The sequence below is a fragment of the Halyomorpha halys genome, unplaced genomic scaffold, assembly GCF_000696795.3.
Source record: "Halyomorpha halys isolate HHAL.00 unplaced genomic scaffold, Hhal_1.1 Scaffold730.1, whole genome shotgun sequence".
NCBI lineage: Eukaryota > Metazoa > Arthropoda > Insecta > Hemiptera > Pentatomidae > Halyomorpha > Halyomorpha halys.
This window is the reverse complement of record NW_027110275.1, coordinates 642,287-668,772: the sequence shown is the minus strand read 5'-3', so window position 1 is coordinate 668,772 and position 26,486 is coordinate 642,287. Positions and strand designations below refer to the sequence as shown.

General features: G+C 29.4%; 1 protein-coding gene across 35 annotated transcripts in view; it reads left to right on the top strand.

Moving 5' to 3' along the window:
- The window catches only part of para (paralytic), a 198,827-nt gene extending 177,409 nt beyond the window's left edge, over positions 1–21,418 (top strand). For 21 of the 35 annotated variants that reach the window (XM_067048423.1, XM_067048408.1, XM_067048416.1 and 18 more), the window contains 9 exons: positions 1,447–1,620; positions 7,722–7,844; positions 12,539–12,661; positions 12,733–12,927; positions 13,011–13,148; positions 15,340–15,447; positions 15,528–15,798; positions 17,254–17,558; positions 19,681–21,418. In XM_067048423.1, coding sequence (XP_066904524.1) covers positions 1,447–1,620; positions 7,722–7,844; positions 12,539–12,661; positions 12,733–12,927; positions 13,011–13,148; positions 15,340–15,447; positions 15,528–15,798; positions 17,254–17,558; positions 19,681–20,448 — 2,205 coding nt within the window. In that variant the 3' untranslated portion in view covers positions 20,449–21,418. Of the gene's footprint in view, positions 1–1,446; positions 1,621–6,667; positions 6,791–7,721; positions 7,845–12,538; positions 12,662–12,732; positions 12,928–13,010; positions 13,149–15,339; positions 15,448–15,527; positions 15,799–17,253; positions 17,559–19,680 lie in introns of all 35 variants that reach the window. The other 14 variants (XM_067048417.1, XM_067048401.1, XM_067048415.1 and 11 more) reach the window with 2 other exon arrangements.
- Positions 21,419–26,486: the final 5,068 nt, after the last annotated feature.

The window sequence follows — 26,486 nt, the reverse complement described above, 5'->3', positions numbered from 1 at the left end:
CTTAATAGGAATGAACAAGTATCAAAGACATACCATAAATCATAATCTCCCTTGGAATTAAGTGTTGTAGAAAATTGGTATTATTATTTAATTTGTAAATAGTATTGTATATAAAACAGTAGATGGCGACAATATGACACTGCTCCGAACAATGGAACAGCCATGTTACTTTCTTCTGAGAGCAGTCGGGCATGGTGTCCAATTACAGAAACATATACTCTTTGTCTTTATTTATAAAACCATCCCTAAACTCCTCAATATTAAATACAAATCGTCTCTGGTTTTTATAATTTTAGTTGCCAGAACATCCAAGGTAAGCAGTGTATCGAATTTTCCTCTGAAAATGATCTTTCTTGATGACTTTATAGAGCAGGTTGTCGTGAGATATTTTAATTTGATAATTATGGTTTATTGTATTGAAGAGCATTTAGATTGCTTTGAATCCTGCATTTTGAGAAGAATTGATTTCATCTATCAAATTTGTCTTTTAATCATTATTATCAAATAAACATAGTAATGAGGGTTTACAATCATGACATTAACAATAGTTATTAGATAAATCAAAATATTGATCAAACAACAGTTATGAACCTTTATTCGTTTCTTTTTTTTTTTTGTTTTAAATGGAGTGACATTAACCTTTATTTTTTCCTTTATGCCCTAAATTTGTCTGGCTTAACTTGTTCATAATGTCTTGTAATGAAGAGGTGATATGATCAGGTACAGCTTCTATAATTATTGCAGTTATTTAATTCTAATATATACATTACGTCAAACTATTGAATTTTAAAAAAACAAACAAAAAAAAACAGTATTTTGATCATTAGTAGCCTTCCTTCTCCCTTGAGTAGTCATTGATAGGCCCTCATCTTCCTTGGCAGAAAATCTTTCCCACTCCTTTTCAGTTCTCCCAAACATTTGTTCTTATTAGGTTGTTACAGTTTATTATGGTTATTATAACTATTTTTAAAAAAACATGAGGTATGGTATACTGTATATTGTTGAACGAGTTTCAAATATATTTTTAGAGTATTCAGTCTTAATAAATTTGAGCACACTGCAATAGTCAATATTAACTAACATTTTCTTTTGGAACTGTCCATGGCAGTACTCTTTGACTGGGCAAGGTTATTATATGTCTTTCTGTTATACTTAAAAAAATTTACTTGTAGTTTTAAAAATTAAATCATTACCTTATGTTAAAAAAACTCATCTTATACTTAAACTTGTTTGTCCTCATCTTAAATTCTTCCACCCCTCAAAAACTGGTACTCTGGGTGAGTTCCCAATATCTAAATAAGGGCCAGGCTGTTGGTTTTCTTCTTAAATTAATCAATCTAAATTGCAAGTATTTTATGTCTGAAAATTGTTGTAAAAAAAACTAAGAAATTGTTTATCAGTTTTTATATGCTCTTACTAAGGCATTTATTTTTATTTCTCTTTCAGGCTTTAGAAGATGTGCACTTAGCATCACGGCCAATTCTTCAAGATATTTTGTATTATATGGACAGAATTTTTACTGTTATATTTTTTTTGGAAATGTTAATCAAATGGCTTGCTCTTGGTTTTCAAAAATATTTTACAAATGCGTGGTGTTGGTTGGACTTCATAATTGTCATGGTAAGACTTCATAAACTTTCAATTTTTTTATTTTGATTCAACACTTATTGTTAGATTAGTATTTTTGTAAATTATTAATGAAAATTTTAGTATCCTAGTTATTTTTAGAATTAATTGCATTGTCTAAATGCAAATTTGAAGCCATGAATAGATGGCTGCCTTAATTATTGGTCTTCAATCCTTACTTTTTTTATATATGTGCTAATCATGTACTGTAAACCAAAAAGCAGTGAAATCTCTGTTGGAAAATTCATGTGATGAACTTATTCCCCTACCTTTGAGTCAAGTAATATGTCTCTATCTAAGTTTCTTCAGCACATCATTTTCTTATGAAATGTAAAATTCTTTGCTTACTAAATGTTAAATTTTCTAAAAATAATAAAAGAAATATCATCTATTTATTCATGGTTAGTGAATGTGTTTAGTTTTTAATATTGTTTTACTGAAACATATCTATTGAATTATAGTTATTTTTTAAAGCACTAATAGGTTTAATGGTTTCAATGTGTATTCTTGATAAACTATTTAAGTAAATACTTCAGTAGCAATATCTCAGTTAATATTAGATTTACATTACGTTTCTTTTTCTGATAGTTGTATGTTTCTTTGTATGGTCTTGGTACAGCTTGTGGCTTTTTTACTTAATTTCTGAAAGTAGATTAAAAATCATTTGTAAATATTGAATTTATACACTCTCCTCTTGATATCAATACTATTTACTATGATATAATACGACAAGTGTAAATTAGTATGTATGTGTACGTATCTATTTTAAATTCTAAGCTAAGTTTTTATTTTGGTATCTTAGACCTACTCCATTAGCCAACTCTTTGTAATTGTAAAGAGTATTGATGACGTTTGCTAATAATTATATTGATTCTTTTTCTGGGTGTATATATTATACACCAAGAAATTAAAATATATATATTGGTAAATTAAAAAAAATTAAATCTGTACCGCTATAACCCATGAAAGGTCAGGTGGAGCAGTAAGGAAGTACTGTTACTAGACCAACGATTGTGTAAGGAGATGATTTAGTCAGAATCTTGCTTGACTGCCAGAGGTTATCTTATTGGTGACCGTCTGGTAACACTTCATGAGGCTGGGTGGACACCGGAGGGCTCCCAAACCCACGGGGGTGATCAGCCGGATTTTAACCTGGGTCCTTGGAGTAAGCCCCAGTGCCTGATCATTCAGCTACCTACTCCCACATATGAATTCATATTTATGTGAGACCCCTAGGTTCTAGCATTTAGTGACAATTTTATAATTTTAAAATTGATAATTTTCTTTAAGGATTAGAAAATGTAATTTGATTGAGGAAAATTAGGAAAAAAAGGTCAATTTAATGAAATATTTATTTTTTTCATCAATTTCTATTAAATTCGTCCTTAAAAAAAGAAGTTATTATAAGGCTTATGATAGGTGAAGTATGATATAAATGTTTTGGATCATTTAAAATCTATGAATACTAGAGATAAATTACATCACTCAGAGGTAGTTTACAACTGTCGTAACCAACTGCCATGGTGTAAACTGATAAAATGGATTTTAGTTTCCTCAGCTACTTGCTTAGAATTAAAATAAAAATATAACTCTTTACCCATATGAAATTACTAACATGAAGAGTTAGGAATATTTCCCTCTCCGTATTAAGGAAAAGTTTATTACATATATTTCTTCTTCTTTTAACATGATTTTCAAGGAGTTGAGGATGTCAGCCTGTAAGAGTCCGATAGCTTTATTAACAACAGCTTCATTCTGTTCTCTAAAATGCTATTCCCAGGTATATCGCTATATCTATTATACCTGTTTTTGATAGACTATAAAGGTGTATAGCAGCATTCACAATAAATTGCAGTTCTGTATGTTGTGGGATTAAAGTTTTAAACCTTTTTTTGTTGATTGATGTTACATATTACTTGATTTATTCTATTGGCATAGCCAGGCTCAAACCCAGGCCAGAAATATAAATACTCAATATCTTATCTATGGGTCTCTTTCTCCTCTCCTTTACATAAGTCCTAATCTTCTTGGTGAATTTAATAGAAACTGTAAATAAACTTAATTTTATAAGTTGACTACAGCATACAATGGGATTTCCATAATTTAATGGATTTATGAAAAAAAAGTTTGTATGTCTGTTCTATATATATATATATATATATATATATGTGACTAGTAATGATCTCTTCCACATATTCATTTAACATTTTTTACAGACGTTAATAATTTATAGATCTATGTTCCAGTAGACTTTTTCTGAGTTATATTCTTTTCTTAGTTAATATTCAAAAATTATTTAAAATAAAATAAAAAGAATTTTTAATAGTTTTAACTAATTTCATATCTTAAGTGTAGCTTGGGTTCAAACTAAAAGCTTTAATATTAAATAGCTAGTAGAATTTTATTATATTTTAGACTCTTAATCTCAGGGCGGGTTTCTAGGCACTAGAACTACCACTGACTGTTGGTAATCTTTCAGTAAACAAACACTAACAAAACAAACCATTGGTCCTATAACAATTTTTTACTCACTTCTTATCCACCAAAATGTGTTGTTTGGCGATCCAAACAAGGAGTCCCTTATTCTTCTTGGGTGACTCTTCGATGTCCTCTTTCTCAAGATGTCCACCCTTGAGTAAGACAAAAGATGATGAGGACCTCCTCATGAAACATCATTCCCCGCCCGTGCCTAAGCAACGAATCCTTCCAAAAACCAAGTTTTCTTCCTTCCCCTTCTCTAGGTGTTAGTTCTCATTGATTGTAGCACTACGGTTTTGAGTTTTTTCTTATGATTTCCTTTATGAATAATTTTCTTTAATGCTTATTCTTAACTTCTATTTTCTCTTAAATGTATTGTAATTTCAATTATGATGAGAAATTAAAATAAAGTTTTTAAAATATTGGAATCTACTCAACATGGCTGCGATTCAACGAACTTTGGCAAGACATGCCCTGCCATCTTCTTTGTTTTGAATAACGATCTTTCCACTCCATATTTGACTGAACAAAATTGGTTAGCTCTCTTTTTGGTTTAACAAAGCAATTGAAATGATAAATATAAAAAATAGAAATAAAAACATATTAAAAACCAGTTATACTTAAAAATATATTATTACACAAAAAGAGGATATTGCAATAAAAAATATATATATATTACAATATATATATAGTATATTTTTATTGTAATGACTTCATTAACCATCAAAAATATTATTTTAAATTTCAGTTCTTAAGATTGTATTATTTTATATGCCAAGCATTGTATGTTCTAATCATTAGTTATAATGGCAAAATGGATTAAAGTATTATCTCACCAAACATTTTCTTTTGATAGTGTAAGAAATACCTTGTGGTTTTAATGTTCGGAATCAGAGAACAGTAGTTAGTGGCAGAAACAATAGAATTTTGATTGAAGGAAAACCTGAATCCATCATAGACTTTATTCCTATTTTAGACTCAGTCTGTAGAAATTATTTTCATTATTAAGCTTGTATATTACTTTGATGCTGAAGAAAGTGTTAGTAATGTTACCCCTAGTCTTTTATATTCCAGTTTTCCGCTTGTCTTAAAACTTTCTCACCTTTCACCCAAAATATTTTTGTAAATAGTGAATTAATTCTTGCAAATGTCTGAGGAAAATATTTGAACAAAACAACAAAGGTCAGAAAAATTATTCAAAATCTTATTCAGTCATTATTTTAAATTTGCTATTTATGTAATTAGAAAGCAGAATTTGTTACTAACATTTTTCTGGTTGAATTTTGCACTTTTTAGAAACATAATTTATCATGTAAGGAGATATTGGTCGGTGGTAAGGTCAAAAAAATAATAAGTTAAACTTTTTTTTATCAAATAAAAAATAAATTTTACTTATTTGTGTCCCTCCATTCATCACCCCTCCCAACAAAACTCTCCTTATAATAATTTACAGTTAATTATATCCATACCATACTTTGTCACATTTATTCATTTTGCATTATTGAAAGCAATTGAACCAGACTTGAAAAATTGAAAAAAAAAATTTTTTTAATTGATTAAAATGATAAAAGATGGGAGGGTCCTCAATATCCAAAATCAATATGGGTGGCCAACGTTTATAGCATGAATCAACATTCACTAATTATCTTAATGTTTTGTTTACATGAAGATTTGAATTTTTAAATTTAAATATTTGATGAAGAGTTGATATAATTCCGAAAGTTTTAGCAGCTGAAAAACAAAAATGTTTAGCTTATGACTTACATAGTAATATTTCACCAAGTGGTTCCTTTGGACTCCCTAGGTTAATTAAGATTACAAAGTTTTTTCACTTTACAGCATTACTGTATGGAAAATAATTTTGGAATTATCCTCTATAATTTATTTCATATAACACAATAACTGAGGATCTTTCCTTGAGTTTTTCATTTAATTGTTTTGTTTAAATAATGTAAGTTAACATTTTTCAAGCAAATCATTTCTCATTTTTATATGAACATTGTTATAATATTATGTATTATTTTTATTTAGAATATTTTTTTATTATCAAAATGTCGGACAAGTACCATAATTAGTTAAAATCATCCATACTTAAAACCACAACATTGTTTAATTACTTTACTTATAATTATAGATATAATGTACACATATATATATTTCATTTCTTTTCATGACAACGATCTACATTTATTTGGCTATTTGGATTTTAATTAAAAGTAAAGAAGCCATACTTATCAACACCATGCAAAATATTTGATTATTTTAAGTGAAATTTTTCATTAGTTTGTAGTTTTTGTCATAATTTAATGCTATGTACTTGTAGCATAATTAAAAAAAAAAAAAAGAAACAGAAAGAACAAAAAGGTAAGAATGTTTAGGAAAAACATTGCTTTTATTTTATTATTTTCATTCTATATTCTTTCAATTATTTATTTATATTTCATCATTATCTATTTATAAAGAAATTTATTATTTAATAAGACTGTCATGCAGCCCAAACTTTTTCTAACTTTGTGTTTATTTAACAATGAGCATATCAAAGAATTTTTGAGATTATTTTTAGCTGTCGCTGATAAACTTGGTTGCAATTTGGACGGGAGCAGCGGACATTCCTGCGTTCCGATCAATGCGCACTTTGCGAGCCCTTAGGCCGCTCCGCGCTGTTTCCCGTTGGGAAGGCATGCGCGTAAGTCTATGGTCCGCTTTACAAGCATCCATTGATTATATAAATGAAGTGAAAAATCCTTTTGCAAAAAGCAAAGCCATTGCTTTCGTTGTTTTTACTTTTCCCCTTTATTCTTTCTGTTTTAACATCTATGTGTTATATTGTGAATAAGTGTTGCACATTCAAATTTGTTGTGTTCCCGAAAGCAGGGGTTGTCTATATACCAATATGTTTCTTGTAAAACATACTTTCTTTGCTATTAATTTGTGTTGGCATTTTTTATGCAGTTCAGCCAAAGTGCTTGATAACAAATGCCATTAGAGAAGTAATAAATGTTATGCTTAATCCTTGTTTTTATCAATAGTTCAATCCTGTTTATTAAAATAAATACATATTCAAATAGCATTTGTGGTTAGTTTGTTTTGAATTATTATGCTTTTATCTTTCTCAATTTCAAAGAAATTATTAATATTTTGTTCTCGATTGATGTACACATAAATTATTCAATAACTTACTGATCAATATTTGTTTTAAATTAACAATAATTACATTGAAGCAATCCCTGATTTGTTTTCTCACTAAGCACAATAAATAAAATATTGTGGTTCATTTATAAATTTTTCTTGAGATATGATTTCTTAAACAATGAGTGATTTAGTAATTGATGTTAAAAAAGTACTTTTCGTGTTACCCACATGTTTGTTGTTTTTATGGAGCACATATGTATGTAAACACAATCATTTCTATCCAAGGCAATGGGTACCATAATGTTCCTGCGTTACTTTGATTATGTTTTCTTTTTTAAATATTTTTTGTGTGTGCTAAATATGTATTCTGAATATTCCACTTAGTTTCCTTGTACTTGTATCATGTGGATATAAACTAACCTATTAATATTTATATTTTTGTGTGTGTGTGTGTTGTGCTATGAAATGTCTATTTCGGCCACCAGGTATCTCTGATAAACTTCACGGCGTCCCTGCTTGGTGCAGGAGGGATTCAGGCATTCAAAACAATGCGAACTCTCCGCGCTTTGCGTCCTTTAAGGGCAATGTCCCGGATGCAAGGCATGAGGGTATGTTTAGTCCAAACCTAGTAGTCGACCCTCATCATAATCATTTTTTATTTATTTTTTATGTTTTGAAATTTTTAAACAACTTATTAAAAACTTTTTTAATAATCGTGTTTTTTTTTACCAATTTAATAGATGAAATTTGTATTTGGCATCAGACACATTATGCAGTGAATTCTCTGTCACTTTTGACTTAATATTAATTATATACAATTCGAAATCATTATTTCATTAATTTTATTTATAACTTTGGTTTATGGTGTCAAGGAAAAATACAAGAGAAAGCTCATTTTTATTTGAGTTATATTTTAGATACAGTATTTTATATTTAAATTGAACTCACTTTTTTATATATATTGTGGATTGTTTAAAAACTGATAAATTATTGCATATGATCTTCAATGATGAAATGATTGTAAAATTATATAATATGAACTTTAATTCCTTGGTTTTAGAAAATTCTTTTGGCTGTTATTTGAATGACCCACTCCATCTTGTGAAAATTTATATCTTATATTAAAAATTCAAAATAAAAGATTTTGGTTTCAAAGGCATTTATTCTCTTAAAAAATTGTTGATTGAAAATTGTTTTCTACTGAACAACTCTGAAATCAGTAGCATATTCACTGAAATTATCATATTATTAACATATGTAATTTTGTTTTTATGTTAACTTACTGTGGAATTTTATTACTAGGGGTTTCTTTAACCCTTTGCACTCAAGGGCTCTAGAGCGGAGCCATTTAAAATTTGTCCTCAAACTCGAGGGCTCTCTCCCATGGAGACAATGTAAATAATTATCAGTCCATAACATGAGGACAATGACAAATCGTAAAAACTATTATGTGTAAGATATTTCGCTTTAATGACAAATGACGGTCGCGGCTCATGGACTATTATGCTGGTAATATTAATGAAAAAAACTTTGAGTGTAAATGGTTAATAATCTATGCTATCTTATTATTATTAGTATTGGCATGACAGTCTGTGGAGGTCCAAGGCCGCTCGCTATGTACTAGGGAAATACATCGTGCGTTTCTTGACATATTTTTTCATAGGGTGGGTTCGTCACTCCCACGCCTAATGCTATCTTACTCAATTTTAATTTTTAAAAATTGATTAGCTTGACAAAAAAAATAAAGAAAAAGGATAAGATTATAAAGTCAAAGAAGCTAACAGAAGTTTCACAATTTTTTTTGGAAAGACTATGTAGTTTAGTTGAGTGATAGCATGATACAATTTTCTGATAAAATTAAGATGGAAAAAAAAGATTAGGGAGTACATAGTGCAATGGTTGGACTGTACCACCAATTCCTTCACCATAAGAACATGGAAGTAGCCTGAAGGGTGGCAGGTGAAGTCCATTCTCCTCCCTCATCTAGCGGGGAAAAAATTGAAATTCCCATCTAAAATTTTTATTTCAAAATTGGTCCGTGACCCTTATGGTACAACACATTCCATGATAAATTCATTATACAATAAATTTCCTTGCTTTTGCCCTTGCTTCCCCTGAAGCGAAACCTAGTTACACTGATGAATCAGAAACTTCATTATGGATATGATCACAACTAATAGGGACAATATCTCATGACAATTGCTGTAAAAAGAAACCAAGATTCTTTAATTTATCCTTTAAGGCTGAATAGTAGTAATGAAATGAATATTTGTTATAATGAAAATAAAGAATAATGAGCGTCTAATCTTTTTAAAAATGGCATTCTTTGTATGATTATTTCCATTGATATTTTCAGATAATAAAATGTTTAGTGTTGTGGATAAATAAGACCCTTATATATTTTTTTTATTGATTCTTGAACCTCTAGTAGATTTAGAATGGTTACATTTTTGATTTAGTTATAATGGAATCCCCAAGAACATACTAAGTTACTTGAACTTATGGATAAATTTATTAATTATTTGAATATTAGAACATACTCGGATCACACAACACATTAAAGTTTTTGTTGGGTGTAATAATCATTAATTTTATTTATCACTAACTGTCAACCTTTTTTGGCATTGTAATTCATTATTTTATTATTAAGTATTTAAAAAAAAATAAAATAAAGGGAAATATTAAATTACTACCTCCTTTTAAAATCATTTCTATTGAGTAATTTTGGAAATGTATTTATTATTTTTCATACTTAAAGATTTCACTACTTTAAAAGTGTATTAAAAAAATATGCATTAAAATAGGTATATTTTAGTCATTAGTGATGCATGTGAAGTTAGTGAATGTAGGATTTTGATTATAATCTTCTAAGGTTCTATAATTCTAAAAAAGTTTACTACCAAGTTCTCTGATTCCAGTTATTGTGAAAGGGTTAATTTTGCTCATCTTAAACTTTATACCTTACTTTAAAATAATTATTTCACTTCCTGTTACACATAAAATTATTTGTGCAACTTTTGAAATCCAATTTTGAAACTATTCACTATTATTTTACATGGGTTTTGTAGCAGTCAATTTTTAAAATGTTTTTGATATAGACTAGCTGGTTATCAGTCCTGTGTACAGGAATTACATTGATTACAATTCATATCATCACCTGATAAACACCAGATTTTTATCATGTATATGGTACTCTTCCCTTTTTAATTATTTTTTATTTAGTGGAATATTGATTCTTTGTTATAAGTGATTTATAAGTTAAGCTATATCATGCTATTAAAGGCTGCGAGATGAAAATTATGGTTTTACTAAAAACCCAATGGTAAACTTGTAATTTTCTTGGGAAATTGATTACTAACTTGAATCCCCTGAGCCTCCTACAGCTGAAGAATCCTTACTTACAGAGTTCTGCATGAAACATTAGGATGTTTAACTCTTAAAAAAAAGTTTGAGCTTCTATATCTCTTATGTGTACCATTGCTAGTATTCCTGATGTGCTGTATAGGCATCTGATTACAGACTTCTGCAGGCTTAAGAAGGTTCTAATTACAAAACGATTGGCTACAATTGATATTGTTTTATATCATCATGACTGATCTGATTTATTAAAAAATAAAACTTAGATAAAATGTTAGGATTTTTGCCATTTATTCTCAAGATTGCTAATAACAGTTTAATGTTTCTAAAAATATTCTTATGGATCTAAATAGAAGCAATATGAACTCTAATATAGGTTTTTTTATCCTTTGCCATTTTGGTTTAAGGTGGTTGACAAAAGGTTTATGTTTTTAAAACTTCCTTATCGCTTCATGAAACAATGAATTTTTTTTCTCCTGAAAAGCAGTCAAAAAATTGTAACGGTTATTTTATTTGTTAGAAATGTAAAAGATAGCTATCATAATTGTTTAAGTTAATTGTTGAATTTCATAAATACATAAATATGTATTTATTAACTTAGCACTTAATAAAAGAATGATTTCAAATTTAACCATCAAATCCCATGAAACTATGATATCCATTCTGTTTGTTTTTGTGTAAACATCGATGTAAGCTAAAAGATGGATTAATATTTAAAGTGGGAGTCATTTTTTAATTGGCTGTATTAAGTGATATTTGGGAAAAATTAATTTCTATAAAGAAATCCTGTTTATTTTTTAATATATTGTCCATGTATTTCTGGGAAGAGTTATTTTATTAGAATATCGTAAATGAATAAATATATTTATCCACAATAGTTTTAAGACCTAATATTAACATGGAATATGATTTTTTATTGTAAAATAATAAGATTATCTTGGAAAATGTGCAACATGGGCGATACTTGATCAGATGAAAGAGTCTGACCTATGTTTATGTTAGTGATGAGCATTTACATACTGTTCCTTGTCATGGGAATAGAATTATGAGTCAGGATAAACAGTATTATGTAAAAAATTAAACATCTTATTTTATTATTGTATTACAGAACATATTGAAATTCTATAAGTGTTAATTATGAGGGATTGTTCTAGTCTTATATGACATGTAAATGTCTCACTAGTAATCAATATCCTGTTGTTAAACATAATTTTTTTTTATTTTAGTTTTCTCAAATAATAATGAGTTTTCCAAACACTGCATAGATTTTTTTTTAAATTGTTAGCCCTGATTGCCAATTTTATATTTCAAACATTAAATTAAAAAATTTTATCACAACTTTTTATATATTTTTTTTTTATAAAAATATATATTTGAAGATTCATTCAATTTTACTTTTTTTTAAGAGGGTTAATTTTATTCTACACTTCATAATTATATAGATTGTAGTGCACCATATGCCCTTAGATTAGTGATGGTTCATCTTCTGATGCCAGAGAGCCCCACACAGAAAAACTATTGAAGACTGCTTATGACCTTGCTAGAGAAATGCAATTTTTACTAAGCCGAGTATATGAGTTATAGCCCCTCTTCTTGTGACTCGCAGCTGACATGCTTTCTGTGTGGCGCACACTGCATAAATTTTTTATGTTCATATTTAGAGCATCTTTTTTTTTTTTTTTTTTTTATTAGTGTAGTTGTTTTATGCTTTATTTGCATGTATTGCATTGGCTTAGTGTCTGCTGTTGCTTTTATTTGTTAAAATATGATTTATTTATAGAGTAAATTTATAGTATTTATTAATTGTTTTTATATTTAATATACATTATCTTGAAGTATTATTTATTAATTTTCTTTCATGTATTATTATATTTAATGCAGTACTTTTTTAAACACCAGAAATTATTGTTAATATATATTTTTCTTTCTTTTCTTTTATACATAGGTTGTTGTAAACGCTTTAGTTCAAGCAATACCTAGTATCTTCAATGTGTTATTAGTTTGTTTAATATTCTGGTTAATTTTTGCCATTATGGGTGTACAACTGTTTGCTGGGAAGTATTATAAGGTAAATTTTTAGCAAATTTTTTTTTTATTGATAGATGTCAATATATTTTGATAACTGTGTATTTATTACAGTGTGTGGATGCAAACAAAGCTGTTTTAAGCTACGAAATTATTCCTGACAGGAACGTTTGTGAGGCAGAAAATTTAACCTGGGAAAATTCTCCCATGAATTTTGATCATGTAGGAAAAGCATATTTATGCCTTTTTCAAGTGGCAACTTTTAAGGGCTGGATCCCAATCATGAATGATGCCATAGATTCTAGAGATGTTGGTGTTAATTTGTATTAATTTTTTTACAATATGATTTATTTTAATAATATTTTGTAATTATTTTTGTCATAATGTTTCAGATTGGAAAACAACCCATAAGAGAAACAAATATATATATGTATTTATACTTTGTATTTTTTATAATATTTGGTTCTTTTTTTACTCTTAATCTATTCATTGGTGTGATCATTGACAATTTCAATGAACAAAAGAAAAAGATAAGTATTTCTGAAGTTAATTTTTTTCTGATGTTATTTATATATTTGATTAATAATTTAAATATTATGTACTTAAACTAAACACTAAGACAAAAATTATTATAACAAACCTTTGAAAATTTCACCTTGTCTCTCAATCATGGTAGGTTTTCTTAGATTCTCTATTAAAACTAAATTAAGGTCCATTTTTCACATTCAAACAAGAGTTTCTTGTCACATGGTGGTACAACCTAATAGATAAAGATTCAAATTATAGATTGTTGGTCACCGTATACTGAGTCTTAATAAATTTAGATGATTATAACATACAACAAAGACCATTCATGATGAAATAACTGATCACTCTTTTCTTATCCTATAAAATAATGATTAGTATTCTTCTAAATTTATTATATTGCCCTCCCTAATTCTTCTCAGGATTACATATATATCCCTATGGATTATTTATTGTCTGTTGTATTCCTTTTAAGAACTATTTAAACTAAAGTGCTAAGTTCCTCTTTCAAATGTGTCTTCTCTTTTCCTGCTTTGTTTTTTCATTTTACAAAGTATTTGTTTTCAATGCCAGATTTATTTCTGTAACTAATAAATTAATGAGGTTTAGGTACTATTTCTATTGTGAACTTTCAATATAGTGATTTGGATTGCAATTTTTATCACTTTGGAAAAGTTGGTTCATTTATCCCTTTCAAGATGATTTGTTTTGTTGTAATAATTGAGAGAAAAAAATGGTGTTTAAGGGGCTATATATGTATGTGCCAATTATAATTTTTTTTTAGTTCAATTCTTCTAGAGAAAAACAAAATATGCTGTTTCAAATATATATATTGGAAGAAGATAGTTGACCATATGAAATAGATTGTAGGAAGATAGTCTGGGTGGCAGTCAATAAAGGTATCAAAAAAGTAAAAGAAAACTATTTATTGTTAACCAACGTTACTGCCAACTTTCCTGAGCTTCGTAAGTGGTGTCTTATTGAAGATGAGATGACAAAGAATCTTCAATCAGACTGCCCTGACAAAGCCCTCCAAAGTGGAAAAAAACCTTGGTTAACAATAAATAGTTTTCTTTTACTATTTTGATACCTTTATTGACCGCCACCCGGACTATCTTCATACAATATATACAAATTATTTTTTTTGACATAGTCATATCAATTGTGTATTACAGTGTGTTCTACATTGCTGTGATGCAACTAACTCAAAGCTTATGCCAGAACTGTATATCTGTCAGTTCTATATCTAATAAATAGGGGATTAGATAAATGGCTATTCTCTTTTTAAGTTAGAAATATACAAAAAAATATATATATTCTCATCAAAGAAAAAAAAAAAAAGATGCCAGCTTTATTTATTTTTGGCCTTAGGAAAAAAGAACATCAAACTTGTAAAGATGAACTTCATTATTAGCACCTAAATGTATATGGAAGTACAAGGCTTAATTTCCTATTTAGTAACACAAATTTGAAAGTGGAAAAAATTGTTTGTGGTCTCAAAAGGACACCTATAGAACTTGGCATTCCATGAGACCCATTGTACTCAGATGGTTAAAATAAATTTTAAAAACTAACTCATCTCCCCCTTCCGCCAAGATGAAAGCTGTGCATTTTGAGATGTAAGTTCTAAAGGGCTTGGTTCAGAACGTTTTTGATTCCCAACTGGGACAGTTAATATTTATTTCTTAGTGGTCCCAAGAAACAAATCTTGGCCCTCTCACCTTGGTTAGTAAGTGTCAGAAACTCCAAGGTAGCCTCCAAGTGTTGGCACAAAGGCCTACTTGCCAGACTAGTTCCCTCACTAGATACCGATTCCAATACTCCCTCCTCCTGTGTGTCAGAAATGGCCAGGTAGGGGGTAACAAAAAAAAATCATGTTTATATCAGTTAATGAGATATACATTTATGGTCATTTATGTAAAAATGTCAGTTTTAAGATAAAATACAATCATGCTAAATTATTAAGCATGTTCTTTACAGAGTTACCCTTCTTCACTAAGTGGAAATCATTTTTTCTAGAGAGTAATATAAAGTTAAATAAATAAAAAAATGCTTAATCATTATTGAATATTTGTTTTCTGATACAAAATCAGTGTTTATATGGATTGTCTTTGACTTCAAATTCTCTTTACTGTTGATTTTCATTTACTTATCAATTAATGAACTAAATAAATATATGTATTTTTAATTTTTTAAGCTGGAGGTTCTCTTGAGATGTTCATGACAGAAGATCAAAAGAAATATTACAATGCAATGAAAAAAATGGGATCCAAGAAGCCATTGAAGGCTATTCCTCGGCCAAGGGTAAAAAAAAATAATAGCTGATACTTGAACACTGTATAAAGTATATTATTTTGTTATAACAATATTATTATCACTTCTAGTGGAGACCTCAGGCAATTGTTTTTGAAATCGTGACTGATAAGAAGTTTGATATGGTCATCATGTTGTTCATTGGTTTTAACATGCTCACAATGACAATGGATCATTACCAACAGACTGAAATGTTTAGTTTTGTTCTTGATATGCTCAACATGATTTTCATTGTAATTTTTTCAAGCGAGTGCCTAATGAAAATCTTTGCTCTTCGTTACCACTATTTCAAAGAGCCCTGGAACCTCTTTGATTTTGTGGTTGTTATTCTATCTATATTAGGTAAGAAATAGAATAACTAATATCTCTTTATTTATGGAATAGTTTAACTGTTTACTTTTTGCTTAGAGGCAGGGAATAGGGGCACTTAACCTAAACAACATACAAAACCTTCTTAAACAGAAAGCTTTTTTTATCTCTACTTTCTTTATCTGAGGGAAATACATCATAGCAAATAGCAGTTTCCTCCAGTCTACTAAATTCATTGTTATTAAAAAAATATTTGAATATCTAAGTAAAAAGAAAGATGCATTTACAATTTATTCACCTTGTCGGCCAGATTTACCTAGAAGACCTACTAATTCAGGGACATAGGGGGACAAGGTACCAGGAAGTGTATACTAAAAAAGACATCTGTTTATACAACAAAAAATATGTTTATGATAATTAAAAAATGTCTTAATTTAATTTCCTCTTTTAAATTTTATTGGTACAATTATTGTAAATTCATGTACACAGTTCCCGATTAGTTAAATCATGGATGGAACCATTATGTAGAACTGAGTTTGATTACATAACTATTTGAATGTGTTTTAGAGGCATGCTTATTAGGCCCAAGCCCAAACTATCCAACTCTATTTGCTTGGACTTGGAGTCATTAAAAAAATTTAGTTGTGACGGTTTTCTAAACTCAAACGAACCTTTTTCAAACCTCCTACATTCCTTGACCAAAGACTCTTGCCCAGCTCTTTACCCTCCTTCTGCCAGCAACCTCTTTACACCATAGTCATTCTACTTTTCTATCTAATAAGAGTCATCAGTTATGTTTTGTTTTATTTTCTGTTATTTTTTTAATACTTAATATTTCATAATAATATTGTTACCTTCATGTTTGAAGGAAACTTCAATTATTTAATTCCAATGAGCTAATAATATATAATCCATTACTGTATTTATGTTTTGACAGTTATTAAAGAGATTAAACTTATTTCCAACACCTTCTTGTTTGTCTTCATAATTGATACACCCTAAATACGAAAATTTTATTTTCAAGCTATTTTCATAAGTAATGTTATTATTTGATAAAACAAAATTGTCATCATCAAGATTATTTTCTTGAAGAAACATACCGGACCAGTCATGAATGGGAGATATTAATATCTTCCTGTTGAAACATGAGGAGCCTTTCAGAAACATCAGATTAATAAAGTGATATGATTTGAATTAGTCTTAAATCTGATTTACTTTCAGAATCTGTAAAATAACTTACCCTATTCAATTGGAAATTCAACAGTTAGGAATGCTGAAGAAGATTAAAAAATTTCACTGTAATGACCCATTAAAAATCAAACCACATTCTAAAATTTTTACTGGTTATGGAGGTGAACCTCTATGCTAAGATACAATGTATATTCTGATTTATAAAAAATTATATTATTTCATTTTTATTTTTTTGCAATGTGTAAATACTCCTCTTTCTTCTTTGTGGAATTAATTTCATTTAATGGTTTATTTTAGGTTTGGTGCTGAGTGACATAATTGAGAAGTATTTTGTAAGTCCTACACTATTGAGAGTTGTAAGAGTAGCAAAAGTTGGCAGAGTTCTGAGGCTGGTCAAAGGTGCCAAAGGAATTCGTACTCTTCTTTTTGCTCTCGCAATGTCACTTCCAGCTCTTTTCAACATCTGTCTGCTGCTTTTTCTTGTTATGTTTATTTTTGCTATTTTTGGAATGTCATTCTTTATGCATGTCAAGGAAAAGAGTGGTCTTGACGATGTTTATAACTTCAAGACCTTTGGCCAGTCGATGATACTTCTTTTTCAGGTATATAATATTTTTTCATTTACTTAAATATATATAATATATTTATACGGCTAATATTTGCATAAATATGTATATAACAATTGCTCTTTAGGTTTTTGATTTTCTGCATCATTTGCTTGGATATCGCCAAAAACCATGAAAAGTTTTTAAAAGTGGCTCTTCCAAGGTTATTGTTAATTTATTTCTTCAGGCCATGTGGGATCTCAAAAGCGCTTATTAGGCTTATAGTTGGCACTTTTTAGGTCAGACATGTCTTGAAGGAATAAATCACCAAAATCTATAAACAATTTTTTTAAAGTTTTTAGTTTTTACTATTTGCATGGAAATGATGCATTAAAATGAAATTTAAAACAAAAATAAATTTAACATAATTGTACAATTTAATTAAATTATCTGCTAGAATCAGTCATCACAATTCTCTCATCAATCATCAGCTAAGATCATAATAGTTTTCTCAACTAGTTGAGGAGAACCAAATTCCTATTATGATGATTATGTCTCAACAAATAAATGCATGGATTCTTATGGAAAATTGAATAATATTATTAACTCTTTATAAAGTTTATTCTTTGACCTATATTAAGCCCGACTTTTATGAAAATTTTTTTTCTGTTCTATCAACTGTAGATCGGCTTTAAGAAACCCTCCTAGTGGAAACAAATTTTATAAAAAGTGACTCTTCAATAGATTTAAGGAAAAACCTGGAGGTTTAGTAGAATAGTAATCATGCCACCAAGTAACCATTAGTCGTGAAAGTGTACTTAACAAGTGCTGAACCCAAGACTGTTGTAGAAAATTGGTATAATTATTTAATTTGTAAATATGATTGTAAGTAAAACAGTGGATGGCAACATTGCTTCAGACAATGGGACAACCATGTTCCCTTTGTTTGAAATCAGTTGGTGGTTGGCTTCCGTTTAAGTGACATTCTTTGTTTTTTTGTTATAAAATCCTCCCAAATCTACAACAAAGACCCTCTTCATGGCACCCTTCAATCACACTTTTTTTTTCTTTTTGCTGTGGACTCAAAGATCAAAGAAGTGTACCACAAAAGAAAATACCTACTTCTGTGAGGAAAAATAATTTAGTAGTGGGAGTAGAGGCTCAACATTAGAGGTATTGACCTAGGGGTAGTTGTTTCAAAAGTGGAGTAAAAACAGAAATAAATAAATGGTAAGTAAAAAATAGTAATGTCAGTACAGGATAAAACAAGGTTCTGAAGATTTTTGTGAATATTAAGTAAAATGGAATAGGTGAAAGATATTTATTGTTAGAGTGATAATATTATGATTTAAATGAATTTAGAAAACAGCCTGTTCTCATGGTTTGCAACTGACTCGAATGTAATTATTATATCAAGAATGATTAGACATGTAGTTCAGAGGAATTGGATTACAAATTGGTTAGGAATTGGTGTCTGAAGATTTAAGTGTAAAGGATGGATTGGGATCATGAAAGATCAACATCCTTACATTGTTCATGAGAATAGTGTCTAAGTAAGGAATCATAAAAAATACCTTATTAAAAATAGACTTTAGGAAAGAGGGACAGTTTTTGAAAAAATAAAGATTATGTATTTTGGAAATAATATTATTAAAGAATCAAGGATATCGTCTAATATCATAAAGGGCAGAAAAAAGATTTTTTTTTCTCATTATTTTGCCAATGCTACTCATTTTCTCCACTTTTCATTTTTCTTTTATTGTATTATTCTTGCTACCGGTGGTTGGTGTTCTTCTTATTCAGTTCTTGCTTTAATGAGCTTCCTATATTTTAATCATGTTTTTTTTTTCATTTTATCTGTTGTAGTATTATTTTGAACATTAGCATTTTATGAGATATTTATATTACTTTGAGTTTTATACCATAGTTAACACTTAGACCATTTTATATTTATACTGATTTGATGAATCCCAACTAAACAGTTAGACAGAAACATCAGAAAAAATTAAAAATAGTCAGTTACTTTGATCCATTATTTTTTTATTTGAAATAATGTTAAATTTTGACTTTCATCATTTATATAAATAACCATGGCCAATTATCTCCCCTATGACATATATCTATTTATGTTTATTGAATTTTAATTTAATATATTAATTATACTATTTTTTCTATTTAGATGTCTACATCGGCTGGCTGGGATGGTGTCTTGGATGGTATAATAAATGAGGAGAACTGTAGTAAACCTAATCCAGAAATGGGTTCACCTGGAGACTGTGGATCTTCTACCATTGGGATTACATTTCTTCTCTCATATCTTGTCATTAGCTTTCTTATAGTTATTAATATGTACATAGCTGTTATTTTGGAAAACTATTCTCAGGCAACAGAAGATGTCCAAGAAGGCCTTACTGATGATGATTATGATATGTACTATGAAATATGGCAGCAATTTGATCCTGATGGTACACAGTATATCAGATATGAGCAACTTTCCGATTTCTTAGATGTTCTGGAACCTCCTTTACAAATCCATAAACCGAATAAATATAAGATTGTGTCCATGGACATTCCGATTTGCAAAGGGGACATGATGTTCTGTGTAGATATTCTTGACGCACTCACTAAAGACTTCTTTGCTCGAAAGGGTAACCCAATTGAAGAAACTGCAGAGCTTGGAGAAGTGGCCCCAGGAAGGCCTGATGAAGTCGGTTATGAAGCTGTATCATCAACACTTTGGAGGCAGCGTGAAGAGTATTGTGCTCGGCTAATTCAAACAGCATGGCGAAAACATAAACAAGCTCGTCAAACTTCCCCAGAATCACCTGAGCGTGCCAGAGACACTGCTGTCCTTGTGGAAAGTGATGGGTTTGTTACAAAAAATGGTCATAAAGTTGTTATACATTCACGATCTCCATCAACAACATCAAGACTTGCTGATGTCTGACCATCGTCTCAGTAATTTTTTTTATCTCGAAATAAAACAAATAGCTTTATTGTTTTTATTAACGAATACTTGTTTTATATATATTATATATTGTGATATATGTGTGTATGTATATATATGTATATGTATGTATATATATATATATACATATATATAAAGTGAAAATATAAATAAATGCGTTATAAAAATGTACAATTGTACCGCCAAGCTTTGTACAGAACTGCGTTTACGCTTCAGGGTATAGTTGCTGGTCAATTTTTCGAAATAACAGTGTGGCTTTATGGACTGACCACATAACAAGTCCTTCCTCCGGTCTGACCCACCTCCTGTTTATCAGTGCAGTACTTTTTTAAATGAGTTGTATGCATGTGTGTGTGTTTATAGTGAGTTTTGAAGTGCACAAAACAGCATTAGAAAAAGGAGGTAAAAGGTGCAGACTTCTCAACGTTAATCGAAATAAAATGTTATTAAACAGCTTCTTCAGTACACCATCCTTGAGGCTAAAGTGTTTATAACACAAATCACATGGAGATGTTTATATGAAGAGTTTTGATAATTATTATTTTTTTGTTTTAACTTCAACTTTGAACCAAACTAAATTCTCATAAAAATATGAATGAATGAGAATTATTAATGTTGTGATGCACACCATACTGAAAACTTACGAGCTATGTGAACATTTTACTGTTATAAAGAATTACTAATGGACATTTTTAGAGGAAGGAGAAAATTCATAGCTTAAAGTTTTCTATTTGGTTAGTCTTCATGAAACAGCTGCAATCACTAAATGTTTATGAACTTGCAAGCAACGAGACGAAGTTTGTGTTTAACGAATGGTAGTGGAAGGGCATAACACACTTCCCTGCCTGCCCTCCCTGCTACCCTTCACATATATGCCTTGAAATTATATTGTTTTCCTTTGCAATATCTAATTTGCCAATTAAAATAAAATTTAAAATTTTTATAAGAATTCATGTTTGTTTTTTATTTAATCCTTTGTTGTTATGCCACATTAGCAAAGCAGTATCTTTGACAATATAATGATAATAAGAATTAAAATGTATGTTGTTTTGTAAAATTAAAATATAATTTTATAAGTACAATTTTTATCAAGAAAATAAAAGTATATATATTTATGAATATGTACAAACACACACACTAAAGCTTTCTTAAAATAAAAAAAATGTTTAAAAAAAAATGCTACATCACGTTCAGAAATCCTTAAAACTGAATAATGTTAACAATTCTCAATAAATTCAATGTTCCATGGAATCCTTCATATAATTGAGATTTTTAATTGTTTAACAATAAATTGTAGACCTTATTATTCTATTTGTAATATATGTTTTTTCTTTGTCTAAAATGTGATGAACTGAGAAGTGATCATTTTTATTGATGAAAAGTTCAATTGTTAAGATTATATATATATATATAAAATCACATCACCTGGTCTCCCAGATTACAAATAACATGTAGGGAATCATGTGTTCCTCAATGCTAGAAGGAACCAGTCTCCAATCACTGTTGAGAAAAAGGCCAAGTTAACAGAGGGTGCCAGTTTCCTTATCTAGGAGGTAAGAAGCCTAAGAGGAATAAGTCCTTGGATCTTGTCAGTTTTAGGAAATGGAGGTAAAAGGGTGTTAATTAACTTCAAAGTTTTTTATATAATATCCATAAAAAATAAAATTATTAGAAATTATATGACCATTACAAAAACACTGAAGGGTTGATGATTACATGAAAGAAACAGGCATGCTAATACATTTTGGTAATGATTGATGAAGGTATCTACTAAGTTTTGTAAGAAGTAGGTAAAAATGTTGATCCTGATGACTTTGTGAAAAACTGTGATAAAGGTATGGAGAACCGAAAATCAAATAGCCTTGTTCACCAAACGAAAAATTTTCACCATTATTATTCCTTAGTTAACTTGAGCTATGAAGGTGGAATACTAATGTAACCCGTTGTGTCTCATTGACATATTCTGTCAATAGCTTATTTAGTTCATTTAAAGGGCTCATCCTGTATACCAACGTTTTTATAACAATATTCGTTTATTTAACAAATAAAAGTTGAATATGAGTGAGTTATCGCTTACACCAGTCTCTATATTATTTATTTTAACAGCAGGACATAAGTCCTGGTATAATTACAGAGTACATATTGAATGCAACAAATAACTAATGAAAAGATATGGTGAAAATATAAATGAATACCTGCATGAATTAAATACTTATATTTAAAATCTAGAATAGCTTTAAAGTATAAATATAATTTAAACATTTATAAGAGTAATTTAAAATTAAAAAACTTAACTGCACACTAATTAAAAACCAACTTATAATTAGTATTTTACGTTTAAAAGTACGTAATGAGTCAACAAAACTTATCACAATGAACCATGTTTGAATTCTGTTATTATAAGAGAGTAATAAGTATTATTATTTGGAGAAAAAATAAAAAAAGTGGTATTTGGATTTTTTTTGGGGGGGATAGAATGTGTTGGTATTTAAAACATTGTATGTTACTAAATATTGAATGCAGAGTTCTTACAGGACTGGAATTGACTCATGTCAAGTTTTCATATAGGATTTTTTTATGATATTCACTAAAATACATCCACAATTTGTTTTTCTCCAAACTAGAAAAAGAATGCTTATTTTGGAAAAACTGTGTTTCCCTAAATATTGGAGTAAAGAGCTCTATTAAGACTCAAATTGAATCTCCTTAAGTCCAATGTAAAGTAATTTATAATTACTTCTTCTTCTTTTACTGGCACAACAGGCGCATGAGGCACAACCATCTTTCTTTATCTTCTGTAAGGGTAACTGGGATCCTCAGTTGTCGCAGATCCGGCCTCACAGCATCCCTCCATCGGCCTACCACGTTGCCGCACACCATCCCTCCATCGGCCTACCACGTTGCCGCACACCATGCCTCCATCGGCCTACCACGTTGCCGCACACCATCCGGAACCTAGCAGTTTATGAGCCACTCTTTCCTCGCTCATGCTCATTACATGGCCAAGCCATTTAAGCCTCTGTATCCTTACGTACGAGGAGATGCTACATTCCTTATAGAGTCCAAAAAGTTCACCATTTTTACTTCTTCGCCAATTACTATTCTCGCATAAGGGCCTAAAGATCTCGGAATTACTATTTCAAAACTGTCTAGCAAGTTAATGCTTTTGTTGCTTAGGGTCCAAGTTTCTCCACCGTATGTGACGACTGGCCTTATCAACGTTTTGTACAGGGTGAACTTGGTGGTACGGCTAACAAGTTTCCTTTTGATTAACCTTACAATGGAGAAATAAGCTCTATTTCCAGCAGCAATTCTGCTTCTAACTTCTTCTTCTTCATCCTGGTTCTCATTGATAATAGACCCAAGGTAAGAAAAACTTCTTACCACTTCGAAATTATAGGGGCCCATTACAAGGCGACTCTGCCTCTGGTCCTGAGGCTTCTTACCCAACAGGGTAAGAATCTTAGAAGGAAGGAAGGAAAAATCTTGGTTTTCCCCCCATTAATATGCAGGTCCATCCTATTTGCTTCGACATCCATCACTTCGAAAGCAGTCCTAAAATTTATAATGACATCTAAATAAATATACCAGTTTTCATGACATTTGCTAAAATCTAATTAGAAACTGTTGATTTCTTAATATTTGAAAAAATATTGTTAGTTTTGAAAAGAAACTGTATCTTACTAAATATTGAATGTAAAGAGGTTTTACATTCAGGCTCAGATTCTATAAAATTAAATCTACGTGAAAAAAAAAAGATGTTTTAATTTTTTAAGATATTGTGAGTTGAATGAAAAATGAGCTACAATTTTCGATTTTTGTTTTGGTACAAGAATAAACTGAACCTCAAAAACATTTACTGAACCATTTTTACAGCATAGGTAAAAATTTAATATTTTTTTAAAAGAAATAGGATATAGCTGCTAAAAAATACATTATTATTTAAACAAAGCATGATCCATTTTTTTTTATTTATTAAATTTTTTACCCATCTGAAATTTCTTTACTTAATCAGTACTGACATGAAAGGAACCTGTCTTCCAAGCTTGTGCAGACAAAATACAAAATTCAACTTTCTAAATTTGTATTATATCCCGAAAGATATTTCTAGCCTATTTCATCATTTTTTGAAATTTGAAACAGAAAAAAAATAACAATGAAATATATCAATTCTTACTTAAAATTTGATAAATATGTAAAAGTCGTTGCTAACATCTATTATTATTCTTATTTAACTAAATATTTAGCTGATGCAGGAGTTTTTAGACTCATCAGACTCGTTATCCGAAGGCGACTTCTGCGCTTGCATCCTTTCCAATATCCTCACATTCTTCCCCTTTATTATTAGCTAAAATATCTAAGTGTATCAGAAATACATTTCCCATTATACCAGATTTGATTGTAAATGTCCTCTTCTCAAATCAAAATTTCCGTCCGGAAATTTCTGCTTTCAAAAAAGGGGGATTAGGAGCGGTAAAGATTACTCAATATTACAGGGGCGAAATGGTATATTTTTATTTATTCTAAGGGAACCCACTAGAAAGGAGGAATTAAAAATGCTTTCATGCCATACATTTTCATAAATTGCTGAAATGAATTTACATAGTCTTAAGCCTAATAAAAAAAAATTAGGTTTCATTTCATTCATATTTGCATATCTATTTCTTCTACTAATGGAACATCTAATAGTTCCTGAGATTTAGCCGTCATAAGCAAAATATTTTGTCAGAAAAACGAGAAATCGACATTTTGTGAATTTATTTTGCAAATTATCACGAAAACTACTACTCCTACGAAAAAACTAATAATAACTTTATTTTTAGGACGTTAAATGAATAAATTAAACATGGGGAATGGACTTTTTGTGAATAAATTTCGCTAATATCATGAAAATTACCACACTTACGAAAAACTAATTACAGTAGTTTCTGTAGTGTATTCAACTAGCTTCAATTGGATTCCTAACAACGATAACAAGAGTTTAAAATGAATGAATCCAAAATTATATGTAATTATAGCAGTGCTTTATTAGTTATTACAATTAGCAATTACTTGAAAAAATATTAATTTTTATTAAATTAATAACTTTTTTCACATCTATGGCGACATCTGCCCCCCACTGGGTATGCCCATGAACGTGGATTGTATATAAGGTTGAGGTTGAGGTCAGTGAAGAACACAAATTATTAAAAACTGAAGAACAAAAACCATAATGAATAAAAGGAAATATTTTTATTCCTTCATTTTCTTTTTTTCTTTTTTGGGTGTTTTTCTACTACGCTGCCGAAGGGAGAGAGGTTTGTATGCCCCCAATAATTACAAATAAATTATTTCTTCAGAATCGAGTTTCCTCTCGTATTTTACGAATCAGGTTTAGTTTATTTCTCAATACTTTTTACACCTATAATTTCGATAGTTTTTTAGCATTTAGCTAAAAATGTGTATAATAAAATTATTTTTGTTGTGAACTTTTTTGTTTTTGTGTAATGTTCTCTTAGCATCCGTAAATGGGTACTAATAACTAAAATAATAACAATTTTAAATTTCAGCACCAAAAATATACCATTTAATCATTTACAGAAATAAAGAAAAAATTCCGACTCACATCCTACATTGGATTTTCTTTTTTTTTTTCTTTCTCCACTCAAAATTTGATACGAAATGTGAAAAATCAATATCAAATAATATCTTTAAAAAACATACAGTTCCTATACATAAAATGATATTCTTTACTATTAACAATATACAGTAAGTGAAACAATATCAACTTAATGACTACAAGAATGACAGATGATAAATTACAAGCGCCAATTTTAGAAAACTGATGCTGAGAAAATATTTTTTGTGCATCAGGATTCTAGTGCTACTACATTTCTTTCTAACATTCGAAATCTAATTTCCTATTTCCACCACTAGTCTTTATTTTTTTATAGATAGATTTATTTATTGATAGATATTACAATCTGCCACACAGTTGTGGGCAATAGGTAATATTGATAAATGATCACATACATACT